Source organism: Dermochelys coriacea, chromosome 7, assembly GCF_009764565.3.
Source record: "Dermochelys coriacea isolate rDerCor1 chromosome 7, rDerCor1.pri.v4, whole genome shotgun sequence".
Lineage (NCBI taxonomy): Eukaryota > Metazoa > Chordata > Testudines > Dermochelyidae > Dermochelys > Dermochelys coriacea.
Genome location: NC_050074.1, coordinates 125,904,237 through 125,918,209, shown reverse-complemented (window position 1 = coordinate 125,918,209; position 13,973 = coordinate 125,904,237). Strand labels below are relative to the sequence as shown.

Sequence of the window (13,973 nt, the reverse complement as noted above, 5' to 3'; positions counted from 1 at the left end):
GGGAAACAGCATATGGAAATCATGGGGTCATCTAATCCAGTGTTTCTCAACCCTCTTGATACCAGGGACCGGCTTGCTGCCTTCCTAACCTGTGTCAGGGAGATCTCCGGGACTGGTGCCGGTCCACAGACTGGTCGTTGAGAAACATTGAGCTAGTCTAACCCCTGGCTGAGATTCAGGATTTGTGGTGTCTAACCCATCCCAGAGAGATGGCTCCAGCCTCCTTTGGAAAACTCCAGCCAAGTAGCTTCTACGACCTCCCTAGGCGTCTGTTCCATTGGTCTACTGCTCTTATAGTTAAGAAGTTTTTCCTAAGCTTTAATTTAAAAGTAAAACTGCTAAGATCTTTCTACACCATGCATAACCAGTTGGGGAACTCAGTGCTCCGGCTGTCAGAGCTAGTAAGATATGGGATTAGCGGCTTCTCCTGATAATCAGCATGTCTGCAGGTTCGTGAGAAAGGGGAACGATAATGTCGGTGTGAGGATAGAAACATCCTGCACCATGGCATGAGGCGGCCACCACTTGACAGCTGGGGAAAGAAACTTCCCATGGTGGGTAACTGCCCAGTTCCCTCAGGGTGTTTCACACCTTCCTGTGGACAGCTTGTGTCAGCCACTGTCAGAGACAGGTTTCAGAGTAGCAGCCGTGTTAGTCTGTATCCGCAAAAAGAAAAGGAGGACTTGTGGCACCTTAGAGACTAACAAATTTATTTAAGCATAAGCTTTCGTGAGCTACAGCTCACTTCATCGGATGCATGCAGTGGAAAATACAGTGGGGAGATTTATATACACAGAGAACATGAAACAATGGGTGTTACCATACACACTGTAACCAGGTGATCGCTTAAGGTGAGCTTTTACCAGCAGGAGACGGGGGTGGGGGGGAACCTTTTGTAGTGATAATCAAAGTGGGCCATTTCCAGCAATTGACAAGTACTGAGGAACAGTGGGGGGGAAATAAACATGGGGAAATGGTTTTACTTTGTGTAATGACCCATCTACTCCCAGTCTTTATTCAAGCCTAAGTTGATTGTATCCAGTATGCAAATTAATTCCAATTCAGCAGTCTCTCGTTGGAGTCTGTTTTTGAAGCTTTTTTGTTGAAGTATAGCCACTCTTAGGTCTGTGATCGAGTGACCAGAGAGATTGAAGTGTTCTCCAACTGGTTTTTGAATGTTATAATTCTTGACGTCTGATTTGTGTCCATTCATTCTTTTACGTAGAGACTGTCCAGTTTGGCCAATGTACATGGCAGAGGGGCATTGCTGGCACATGATGGCATATATCACATTGGTAGATGCGCAGGTGAACGAGCCTCTGATAGTGTGGCTGATGTGATTAGGCCCTATGATGGTGTCCCCTGAATAGATATGTGGACAGAGTTGGCAACGGGCTTTGTTGCAAGGATAGGTTCCTGGGTTAGTGGTTCTGTTGTGTGGTGTGTGGTTGCTGGTGAGTATTTGCTTCAGATTGGGGGGCTGTCTGTAAGCAAGGATTGGTCTGTCTCCCAAGATCTGTGAGAGTGATGGTTTGTCCTTCAGGATAGGTTGTAGATCCTTGATGATGCGTTGGAGACAGGATATCAGGCTAAACGGGCCCATTCTGGTCTCAGGCCCAGTGTTTGTGCCCATGCAAAGTGAAGTGAGTGTCTTGCATCCTTCTGTAACAAAGTCAGTCTGACGGCTGCAAGAGAGTGGTACGAGAATGATAAAAGACGCTTTTTCCTACCAGCTGAGAAGCGGTTACCTCAGGTCAGTTCAGGACACCTGAATCCAATTAAGGGCTGCTGGAGACCTTTACAAACCCCTCCTCTGGTGAGAGAGGGAGAGGAGGGCTGAATGCCTGTTTAGGGGAAGGACTGACACCCCAGGGCCTACAACAAGACAACACCCCCTCCCCCCCCAGCGAGGGGGCAGGGAAAGGTTTGTGTTTGTAAATTGGTTTCCCTTTGTTTGGTGGAGGAGCGTTCCTAGGGCCTGCCCCGAAGCGAGCCGTACCTCCAAAATCCTGATAAGTAAACCCAGCAGGGGAAGAGAAACATTGTCCGGAGTGTGGCTGCTTTACCCCAGGCTCCACCGCCCCCAGAGGGGGAAGTGCTGGGAGGAGGTGCCCGGCCACACCTTCCTTTGAGCAAACCTTGTTAGGTCGGATTTCAAGTTAGTCCTGTTTGCGGGGAGTCTTTTGCTTCTTTTTCCAACATCCAGCTGCTGGCCATGTGAGGCTGTGATTTGAACCCAGAATCCCTGCTTAAGGCCTCTCACAGCACTTACCAACAACCCTCTCTTCTTTCTAACTCAGCGGAGGATGCTGGGGAACCCGCTGATCTTGGAAAGGAAAAGCAGGGACTCCACACCGGAATCCGAGCGAGCCAGCAAAGAGAGCCTCCATCTGGTAAGAGCTGGGCCTGGAGCTGCGTGTGCTGCCTGGAGGGGAGGTGGTACATGGGACTTTGCTTCAACAGGGGCTTGTTGGCTGCCCTCTGCTGGAGTCTGGGCCTGTGGATGATCTGTCCACAGTCGGACATGAGGCCAGAAGATGCCATTCTGGGGACAGCCCTTTGTGCAACCCAAGGCTTGGGATGGAGACAGCCCCTGGATTTCAGTGCTAGGTCTCACCTGGGTGGAGCTCCTCTGGCTCCAGTTGTGCTGTGGAAGTTCTTTCTTGGCTTCTCTGCCCTCCGTATCATTATATCAGCCTCGCTCTCACACTCCTCCTAAAGCTGCTTCTTCTACTTTCCCTGGATCTTTGCCATGGCGCTCTCTGAGGGACTGAGCTGAAGATTCATGTTAGGAGCACAGGACCTCCTGGCCATGGAGTCCATTCCCTGGTATCTCAGGGAAGTCCTGTCAGATTGTCCCCATCGTTGACTTATCAAGCTCCAGGTTGTTTGCTCCACTGCTTCTACTGGGAGGCTGCTTCAGATTGCTTCCCTGTGAGGGTTAGAAACCACCTTCTCATTTCCAGCCTTAGCTCCCTTTGTTCTGGTGCCAGCAGTGTCCTTTAGCTGCAGCAGCTGTTTACCCCCAGAGTATTTACAGATCCCCTCTCAGCCTGCACTGTACTAGGCTGAATAAGCCACGGTCTTCCAGTTTCCTCTTAGAAGCTCGCTCTCCATTCCCCTGATCATCCTAGGAGCCCTTTTCTGCACTGTTCCAATTTGAATTCAGATTATTTTCATATTTACCTCCAGGCCAGCCCTGCATCTTTCCTCTCACTCCTTCAGTGCCAGGCCCAGGTCTGTTTGGTGGGTTAATCTAGACTAACCAGCAGTTTAAGGCAAAGGCAGTCTACTCCCTGCACAGGAGATCATTGTCCTTTGTGGGGTGTGGGTAACACCATCTACTTAGCATGGTCTGCTTGCAAGGAAGATCTTAGAGTGTCAGTTTATCCCCCAGCATATCTCTGCTCCCTCTGTCTCACCATTTAAACCGTGTCCAGTTACAGAGACCTCCTGAATCACCAGCAAGTCAAGGGACCCGAGCAAGGCTGAAATTGTCTGAGGGCAGGAAAGAGGTGAGAAATTCTGCATACACAAGGTACCATACACACATGTAGATCTCCACCACCACTCCAGTACGTGTAAACCCCTGCAGCCCATTGCATTCTAAATTGCGGTCTGTGCCTGCCTTCATCTTGAATATGGGGTCTGCAGGATGACAGATCCCAGCATGCAATGCTCCATTTCGGTTTAAATGGCCTGGATCATTGCGTATTGGGAGCTACAGTGCTGTATTAAAGACGGGGGTTGCTGCAGTCTGCTGTGTGTGCTTGGCCCCTTTGGAAGTCAGGGCGGGAGTGTCACGCTGGGCTTCCGTACCCAGAATGAGTGGATAGGATGAAAACATTGACTAGGTGCAGCTGTCAGGCTGCTGGCGAGCAGAGGTGTGGCACTTTGGAATGTGCTGGTTAAAGCCGTGGCCTGCTTTAGAGCACGGTTAAAAGCCCCCTGGGAAGGGAGTTCCCAGTGCTGAATGTCAGCCCCAGCCAGGCACTTCCCAGGACAGTGCTGTCAGAAAACACGTACTGTCTGAAACTTGCTGGGCTGGCAGCTGGTCTAAGAGGGAGGGACGGAGTGACACACAGCAGCAGCATGGTGATGGTAGAGCTGAGGTCTGCTAGGAGATGGGCGCTGGCTTGGCGGGTGCTAGAGGAGGAGAAAGGAGGGTAACCAGTTACTGACCCTGTAGGGATTGTTCATACCTTGTGCCAGCTTGAAGGAGACGCTGAATAGCTGTGAGACCCAGGGTCTTCCGCTTGCCCACCACTAGGGCTGCCCCGAGACCTCGGCTTGCGGGGTGAGAAACATGAGCCCTTCACAGTCAGTTATATTCAGCCTTTCGGGCGTATTAACGGCTGTAATTCCCCTGGCCCAGGACTCCCGTAAACATCTGCAGGCCCTTGTGCCTTCCACCAAGGAGTCGTCCATCTGAGCAGCCAGGCACCAGCCCTTGTGTGCAGCAGAAGTCTGGACGTGTAAGCTGTGACTTATGCCTGCTGCATCTCAAGCTGTGAGAGGACTTAGTGCCGCAGCCTCCGGCGATCCCTCTAATCCAGCTCACCAGTGCTTGGCTTGCAACTGGGCCTGCTGCAAGAACAGGGAGGACACTGACTTCTCTATGTTAATATGGGCAAACCACTATCTAACCAAGCACCTGCAGGGTGTGTCTGAGGAAGGGCTGGAGAGCCCGTTGGAAGAAGGCAGGAGCTTTGTATTCACTGGTTTTGTTCAGTGCTCCGGGTTCCCGCTCTCTGAGCTTTTAACATGTTTGTCTTGTTTTTACGCCCTGCCTCCCATCAACAACCAGAGCGGTCAGCCTCATCCAGGCAGCTAGTAACTGTCTTACTAGCTCTTGTGCAGTAGTCTCTTCATGCGGGTATCGATGGAGGTCGGAGGATGGCTGCACATCTCAAACCCCCAACCCCAGGGGTCATTTCTGCATTCCTGACAGGCTGCGTGTCTGGCTTGGCCATGTCAGCTCCATGGCAGCTGCGGGGACCGGAGGGAATGGCAACGGTATAAGGGGAACTGGGGGGTGACATCTTAATGTCAAATGGCAAAGAAGCAGATTCCAGAATAAACTCTCATCATCTTGATGTTAACAAAGTCCCTTAGCCACAGTCCCTGCTACTTAAAGGGTAGTCTGTAGAAAGCGCCCAGTGAAACCAGCCCAGGGAACAGACTGTGTGGTCTTTAACTAAAGGTCAGACATAATTATAGAGGGAACCTTGAGGATACTTTAAAGTGCTTGTTTACGCAAGGGCTGTGTCTCCTGCCGGGAGGTGCTGGAAGGCAGGTTTCACTGCGTCTGGAGTGGATTGTGTTTCCATGTAGCTGTCACCTCCCTGTACCCTGCTTCCTCTCCCATCCCGCTGATTGCCAAGACTGGAAGGTCTGTCTCCTTTCTAATCAGCTGCTGTCTGCCTGATGCATTCAGCATTGCTGCAGCACATGCTCATCACCTCCCAGTTGTTTCCGTGGTCGAGGTGTCTGGAGGACAAGTAGGGGGTAGCTAATGGCTTTTCACAGTCTCTATCTAGGGGGTGCTGAGCCAGGCAGAATCTCTTGAATGGGAAAGGGGGTGTGGGGCGAGGCAGACAGGTTGTCTGGAGCTAACATGGTGATGTGACCTCCCATCATTCAGAAGCAGGTGTCCACGGGAACCAGGCAGAGTCCTCGTGGGAGCTGTGCAGGGGTGAGGGTGTTGCTTGGTGGGTGCTGGAAGCTAGCGGTAGCTTTCCAAGTGATGGCTGGAGATAGGTTTGCCAGGCCCAGTGCCCCTGGATACGTACCTCCCTCTGTCAGTGGGAGACAAAGACTGGCCTGCGGGCTGTGTATTGTAATCAATATGCTGATCACATACACCTTTAAGATCGGCAGGGATTTCAGACTGCCTGAACAATCAGTTAGCAAGCTGTCACCTGAGGTGTGGGAGAAGACTGGATCTTGGCTCAGTCTGCAGAAATGGGATGAAATCACCTAGACCCAGAATAACCCGTTGCAGCTGGTCACTGGCAGCTGTCTGGTTTATTAAGCTGAAGTACTCTGCTAAGCCAATACCTCAGCCACAGGTCTGTGTGGAGCACTGTGGTGTATGAAGATACACAAGATCACCACTGTGAAGTAAAGGGTTAATCAGTAAGGGAGCCAGCTAAACCCTTCTGAGCCCTCCTAGATGGAGCAAGTAATCACTGAAATCCAATTACAACTGTCTCCTAATCTGCAGGGGCCAGCAGGGTAGAGCTCCATGGGGCAGATTCTCCATGTCTGAGGGTTGGTGACATCAGGTGTGAACAGAGACCGAGTAGTGAGGTGAGCCGAGCTCTAGGCAAGGGGCAGAGCTGTGCATGCAGGTCCCTGACCCCGAGTTCTGCCCTGTTCGTCCAGTGTCAGAGAAGCAGCCTGGCCAGTGGGCAGGGGGGGACTGAGCTAGGGTTCTGTTCCTCATGCTGCCACACAGCAGGCATGTGACTTGCCCAGGACACCCCACACAGTGGCAGAGGTGGGTATGGCCAGACTCCCAGTCTCCCCTTTCGATCCCTAAATGCCACCAACAGAGAGTCAATTGGAGGTACTGGATTTGTGTGTTAGTTTAAAATAACTCCCCCCACTCCAATCCCCTCCCTTTAATGGAGCCGTGAGTCACTTTCTTCATAAAGGTTCCAAATTGCTTCACATTCACAGACAGCTACGAGGAAAAGTGGGTTTTTAGCTCCCCTTCAAATGCCCCCGAAGCGGTGCCATGCACAGGGCTCTGTCTGGCATACAGTGTAGAGCAGCATTTCCTTACCTGGCTCAAGGACATGCTGTATCTTTGTGCTGAGCCTTGTTTTCTAGCTAGGAGAGGTGTGTCTCTATCCTTCCCTGCTGAACAATATCAGCCCTGCATTCTGCATGGCTCACAAACCCCCCACCCTCTGGCTGCAGTTGGATGTAGTGCCGAAGTGAGGGGGCTTGTGGGTCCCAGAGGAAGGATGAGACCCATGCCTGCCCTCATTTCTAATCAACAAGGTGCTTCTTGAATACTGTGGGTCTCAGATTGATCCTCCATTGGATCCTTCATGTTCTGGGACTCCATGGCCTGCTCCTCCCTGAAACAGCTGAAGTATGGCCTTGGGGCTCCTGACAGTTTGGGCACTTGCCAGGTAACCCTTTGGGATCCCGATTGGCCTCACTCAGTTCCACCAGGTCTGGAGCCAGGCTGGAGAGTCTGGAGCCCTGTCCTGGTCCTGTTCCAGCCTGCTTCTCTCTGCCTCAGCTAGCTGGGGCTGCTTGACATTGCTCTGGGGGTCCAGGCTTGCCCCAGCCCTGCCATTGGCTGCCTCTGTCCCTGCCATCACTAGTCGGAGGCTGTTGCATGTCCTGTCCCGTGACGTTATTTGGAACAGTTCAATCTCAGAAAGGTGTTTCTTGGCCGGGGAGAGTCCAGAGAGGCAGCCTGGGCCAGGGAGTAAGGACATGGCTTGTGTGTTCAGTGCAGTGTCCACCAGCACATAGACCCAGGCTCGTATTGCTGCGAGACAATGCCGGGGTAAATGGACCCCATACAGACCCCCGCCAGGAACCCTTTTGTAAATAGCCTGTATCAGATACACTGTTGGGCAGATGGATAACTCAGCCTAGCAGCAGAAACGGCAGCAGTTGAGCAAACAGTTATTGCACCAAGCAAGCAGCATTGTGTGCGTGGGGAGCTGGAGCGAGCACTAGGAGGTGCTGCTGGCAGGTGCAGCTCCCCCCAGAGAACCAGAGTAGCAGTGATGCTGGAAAACCTGATGGCGTGCTAGGGCCTCTGAGGAGAGATATGTGTGTGCACCTGCCCTGAATGGTGACTCTGGGACTGCACCGACCCATTCAAACACTCCACAGTGCCAGAGACCGACTGAATAGCCAGCGTGGTCCTGGTGCAGGGGGCAGCCCCTTCACTGGAGTCTGGTGCTACTCCGGTACAGGTCGTTGGCCACTCCCCTCTACCCAGTGAGGGACAGGCCAGGTGCCCAGTTAGTGCTTCCCTCCAGCTCAGCAAGACCAGCCTCTGCTCCTAGCCTCAGTCCTTGCGCAGGGGCATTGCCCATCTCCTAGCTCCCCAGGGAAGGAGGGGCAATGTTCAGGCTCCTGACAATTCCCAGCCTGGCCTGGCTGTTAACTGGGTTTCTTGCTGTCCCTATTGCGGGGTTTCTGGATTCCACGGAAATACCGTCTGTTCTGCCGGGACTTTGTCCATGCGGATTTCAGTGCAGGACACAAGGGATCACACCCCAGCTGGCAGCACCCTCCATCCTGTGCACTCTGTGGGTAGAGGGGACTCATGGGGTGTCTCTGGACATTGCCAGCCCAGCTGCAGAGCCCACAGGAGCTGCAAGAAACCACTGGGTGCCAACTCGTCACTTATGGGCACAGGGGCTGTAGTAGCTACGGAGCACCCCTCGCCTGGGCTGTGCCCGGTGCCCCATCTGCTATGAGTGGCACTGCTGTTGAAGTGGCCCTAGCGACCCTGGCCCTGGAGCCCGGGCATTCAGTGTCGTTTTTAATCTTTGTCCTTATTTATATGTGCAATGTATGATTGTCAGTCTTAACGGGGAGTTCTCATATTAAAGGCTTGTCAGTGCTCTACACTCAGTGGCTTATTCTCGGCTTCATGATTCTCGGTCATCTTCTGCTGTTCGATGAGGATTTGGGGGTGGGTTTGTTTGCTATGGGTGGTGGGGGGATAGTTGTTTACCACGCCAGTCCCTTCATCTGGTCTCGTCAGCACCAACAAGTCAAGCAGCTGGGCATGGGCAACTCCAAGGAATGGCGAGGTGACTCAGGCAGTAGTGATCCTGCAGGATGGTGGAGGGGAGGAGGCACATCAGAATGGCCATACTGGGAGGGAGACCAAAGGTCCATCTAGCCCAGTGTCCTGTCTTCCGGCAGTGGCCAGTGCCAGGTGCCCCACAGGGAATGAACAGAACAGGGAATCCTCAAGTGATCCATCCCCTGTCGCCCATTCCCAGCTTCTGGCAAACAGAGGCTAGCGACACTGTGAATCCACGCTCCTACCCATTCAGGGTCTTTAAAGGTTTCCTGCAAGCGGCAGGGGTCCCCCACACGTGCTGTTCCTTCAGCTGGCCTCCGTAAGCACCCCACCACTTTTAATCTGGGTGGATAAAAATCAGAGGTTTTAATTTAAATCTTTTTTTTAAAATGTAAACTTTTTTTTTTAAAATGTGTACGCTGCTCGTTCTTTGCTTTCTGCCCATTTCATTGTCTTAAATAGCTGAAGTGGATGTTTTGTGCTTGTTTCCCTAATTAATTTCCTGATTGATAGTAGAATTTTGGATTCTAGAGTCTTTTTTTCTGCCAAGAACCTTCACACTTAAAATGTTCCTCTGGGCTGTAAAAGATCAACCCAGGGCCTCATTAATGTCCTTGTTGTGAGAAGAGCTCAGACACAAACTGGATAAGCAGACCGCCTATGTACCATTTGCAACAAACATTCCCTTGCCATACAGTGAGTCTCCACCAGGCAAGAGCTGCAATGCTTTGCCCAGGCTGCCCTCCTCCACTGGGGCTGGCAGTCTGGAATATGGGCTCCTATGCTCCTAGGTCTGAAACTTCTATCCTCTGCTACCCAAAGATGGCTCCTAGGGGAACTCCTGGCCTGTGTGTTTAAAAACAGGCCCCTGTGACTTTATTAGTGTACTGGAAATCGAACTCCCTGCGCAGTGTTAACACTGACGCATTTTGATTTCGAAGTGACAACGATTTTATGCCACCAAGAGAGGTTTTTAATAAAAATACAGATTTAGCCGCTGATGCTGCAAACACTTACGCCCGGGCTTACACTTATGCAGACAAGCCGTGGCATTGAAGTCAATGGGGCTAGGCATGAGGAAAGTTACAGGAATTGCGGCCTTATTTTCCAATATTTTGGTTTTTGCCTATAGTAGTTTTGTAAATTCAGATGAGATACCCAGCCCGGAGTTGTACTGGGGGGAAAACCCACAGCATTTATCATTTACTTCATAATACATTGTAATCTAAATTTTCAACAGCACAAATTGTCAAATTAGTTTTACGAAACCTCAACCTCATTTAAATCAATTATTTAAATTGCCTTGAATCACTTCACTCTGGTTTCAATTTGATGTGTGATTTTCATTTAATCTTTTCTATTGTCATGTGGTGTACTGGGAGCTGTCAAACAGCTGCTATGTTGCACCCCAGCACTGGCTGCATTGCGTGGATTGGAGACAGGATTATATCTATAAAATTATTTTTACAGCGTAGTTTGCCTGGAACAAGTGATAATTTTGGCTGGGTGGATAAATGACTGTTTTTTTTTCTCATCCACTTGGTAATGGGCCTTAGATTTTGTGCTGAGGCTGCTAAATTGTGTATGGAGATAGATGCAGACAGCTCTGGGCTGTGTTCCCATGGAATTCGGAGCCTCGTCTGGGAGCTGACATCTGGCTGGCAGCTCGTCTGCGGGACCCCATCTCTGAGGCTGTGTCGGTCTCCATCCTGCTTTGATCCTCTCTCCTTTTGATCCTCTGGAGGGAGAAGATGTTCAGTGTTTCTGGGAGTTTAATTCCGGGGCTAATCCCTGAGAGGAGGCCAGATGGAAGCTGTACCCAGCACTGCGCTCAGCCAGCGCTGGGGTCAGTGGTGGCACTGCTCAGCAGGAACTTCACGGGGGCTGATTTTAGAGCAAATGCAGACTGGGGAGCAGTGTGGGCTGAGTCGCTCTGTTCCCTCCATAGCCAGAGTCATGGAGTCCCTGGGCCATGCTCTGGAGCCACTCCCTACGAAGCCAGGCAGGACTCTGGGAAGTCTCGTCTCTGTGAGCAGACTGCAGGACACACAGCTCACATGGCTTCCACCTTCCTGGAGAATCCCAACAACGAGCCAGCCCCACCCCTCCTGGGTCTGCACAGGGATCTGGGCCATAGGCAGGGTGAGGGGCTTCATCCCCGGGACCCTCACTCAGCTCACACAGCCCCTCAGCATCTGAGGCTGCACCACCACAGGCCTAACACTAGTTCTCTCTGTCCCAGGATCTTGCCACCCCAGGAATGTCTCCCCATTGACCATCCTCTTCCGCTCCCACTGGGGGTCCGAGGGGCCTGACCCCAGGAAACTCCACATAGACATATAGGTTGGGACCCGGAGTGGGAGCCTGTCCACCTCCCCACCCATCTGGCTGACGGAGTCTATGGCCTTGGGACCCAGCAAGGGAGCTAGACACCGGGGCTGTTCCGCAGGGTCCCCCTGGTTCAAATCGCCAGCCTGCTCAAAACAGTGAGGTGGCATCCACATCCCCCCCCCCTTAACCGGGGCAGCAATTTAGTCTTGAGGTTCCCTGCAGAACTGGCCCCCTGGGGTCTATCCCCACTCACCCCTGGGAGGTCCCCTCTGCCTCTCCGTTCCACCATCGCCAGCTCATGCTGCTGCTGCTCCTGCAGCTCTTTCTCGGGCTCTCGCTGCCTCTCACAGTCCTCTTGCTCCCTCGGACTCAGCTCCAATCCCGTCCGTCTCCGATCCTCGATGGGGAACCCGATCGTGAAGACCCCCGCCTGGTCGGGGACAGGAGTCTTGGGGATGCCTGGCTCCCACTCCAGCTGCTCCCAGATCCTGCTATAGCCCCATTTGGGGTCAGGAATCTGCTCCTTAGAGTGATCATCCTCCTCCAGCTGCACGATTAACTGGGCTTTGGTGAACTTTCCAATGCACAACCCTCTCTTTCTGCACAGGGTTACAATGTCCTTCTTACGGAGACGGTGACAGGCCCTCACTCCGCTCTTCCCAAGTTGTTGTGGACTCGAGGCCTTTGTGCTCTTAGCTTCCCACAGTTTCCAGGGAGAGCCTCTAGTGTGCCAGCCCTTCTCCAGGTCACCACCTCTTTGCCAGGGTTGAGCTGCAGACTCCTCCACCCCGGGTCTGCTCGCTGCAATCCCCAGGGAGGGCCCAGTTACTGCAAAAGTCCTTCTCTCTCCCAGGGCCAAGCCGCAGGCTCCTCCATTCCTGAGACTGCTCACCACAGTCCCCAGGGGGACCCCATTACTGCACCGTCCTTCTCGCTGGTCACACACTCCCAGGGATTAATCGCCCCCCGAAACCGCTCCTCTCTGAGCCTTCTGCATGCCTAGTCCTCGTCAATCCCCCTTCATTTTACTGCTCCCCAATCACTTACTGCAGGAAGTGCCATCTGCGGGGTGCAGTACATCCCACTTTTGCCACCAGTAGTCACGGAGTCCCTGGGCAATGCTCTGGAATTGCTCCCCATGAAGCCAGGCAGGACTCTGGGGAAGTCTCCTTTCTGTGAGCAGCCTGACTTCAGGACACACAGCTCCCCCGGCTCCCCCCTTCCTGGGTCTGACCTCGGAGCATTCAGCATCCTCTGCCCCTCTGTGTGCTTCCCACAGCCAGTCCGCCAGGAGGGGTCCTGGGGAAGCCAGAGGGTCCTGCCCCCCAACTCCGCAGTCAGACGTGACTCTCAGCCAGCCAGTAAAACAGAAGGTTTATTAGACGACAGGAACATGGTCTAACACAGAGCTTGTAGGTGCAGAGAACAGGACCCCTCAGCTGGGTCCATTCTGGGGGGCAGTGAGCCAGACAACCCCGTCTGCACTTCACTCCATGTCCCCAGCCAGCCCCAAACTGAAACTCTCTCCAGCCCCCGCTCCTCTGGGCTTTGTCCCTTTCCCGGGCCAGGAGAGCACCTGATCCCTTTGTTCTCCCACCCTTTAGCTCTCACCTTGCAGGGGGAAGGGCCCAGGCCATCAGTGGCCAGGAAACAGGGTGTCGGCCATTCTCTGTGTCCAGACCCCTGCACACACCTGCCTTCTAGGGCTCTGCAATGATCATACACCTTTATCCCACCACCTAGATACTTAAGAACTGCCTAGGGGAAACTGAGGCACCCCCACAATATTCAGAGGAAACATTAAAAACAGTCCTGCTTCGTCACAACCTGGCACTCCTCCGGGGAGTTGCCAGGCACTGGACTCAATGGTCCCCTTCGCAGGACGCACTGGTGATGCGCCTATTGGTCCCGTTGTCTTTGGCATAGGGGAGCCCCCCCGTCGGTATTCCTATGCTGCTTGTGAGACACTGTGAATGGGGCAGTGCCGGGCCGAAGCGTGCCATGCCAGGGAACGCCAGTGCTGACGGTCTCTTAAGTTAGAGTCCTTCCTCAGCACTGTGTCACGTAGTGAGGCCGGGCACTCCGTACAGACGCACTCGGTGCCGGGTCCTGATGGTCCGCGGCAGGCTGGGGACGAAGAGCAGTTTCCATCTGCAATTGCTTCAGTCGGAAATCTCGCTCCTTTTTCGTCCTGGGGCGGGAAGCTCTGCAGATTTAGCACTTGTCTGTTTGGGGTGCTTCACCGAGGCACTTCAGACATGAGTCGTGGGGGTCGCTCATTCGCTTAGGCTTGCTGGGTTTGAACCCCTGGGCTCGCGGCACGTCCCGGAGCCTAAGGGAGAAGGTTTAGGGATTGGAGAAAAATACCCCACTCCCCAACCTTATCTATCACTATATACACTTTCAGAGTTGTATATCAATCTCTCCTCTGTATTTTCCACCAAATGCATCCGATGAAGTGAGCTGTAGCTCACGAAAGCTTATGCTCAAATAAATTTGTTAGTCTCTAAGGTGCCACAAGTCCTCCTTTTCTATATACACTTTATCCACTAACTGAGAACTAAACTACAACTATCAGCAAGTACACTAAGGGAAGCACTTGCTAGGCAAGTTCCGACGACGGTCACTGCCGGTAAGAAGGACCTGAGGAGGCACCGGGCCAGCAGGGACATTTTCAGTGCTGTGAAGGCGCCACTTCAGAGGGCTCCACAGCCGACCGATGGGAGCTGCGAAGGGAAAACTTTCCAACGGCCGTGCATGCGGTGCGCACAGCTCATTGGAATCGATATGAGCAATCACTCAAAGAACTGCACCTTCCCTCCCAGCAGCCACAACTCCAAACACGGCA

The 13,973-nt window shown here is 52.9% G+C and overlaps 1 protein-coding gene across 2 annotated transcripts in view; it reads left to right on the top strand.

Moving 5' to 3' along the window:
* ARHGAP19 (Rho GTPase activating protein 19) overlaps window positions 1-8,610 on the top strand; it is a 60,289-nt gene extending 51,679 nt beyond the window's left edge. For both annotated transcript variants that reach the window (XM_038411556.2, XM_038411557.2), the window contains exons 10-12: window positions 2,301-2,393; window positions 3,441-3,515; window positions 4,376-8,610. In XM_038411556.2, coding sequence (XP_038267484.2) covers window positions 2,301-2,393; window positions 3,441-3,515; window positions 4,376-4,432 — 225 coding nt within the window. In that variant the 3' untranslated portion in view covers window positions 4,433-8,610. The remainder of the gene's footprint in view (window positions 1-2,300; window positions 2,394-3,440; window positions 3,516-4,375) is intronic.
* The last annotated feature ends 5,363 nt before the right edge of the window (window positions 8,611-13,973 follow it).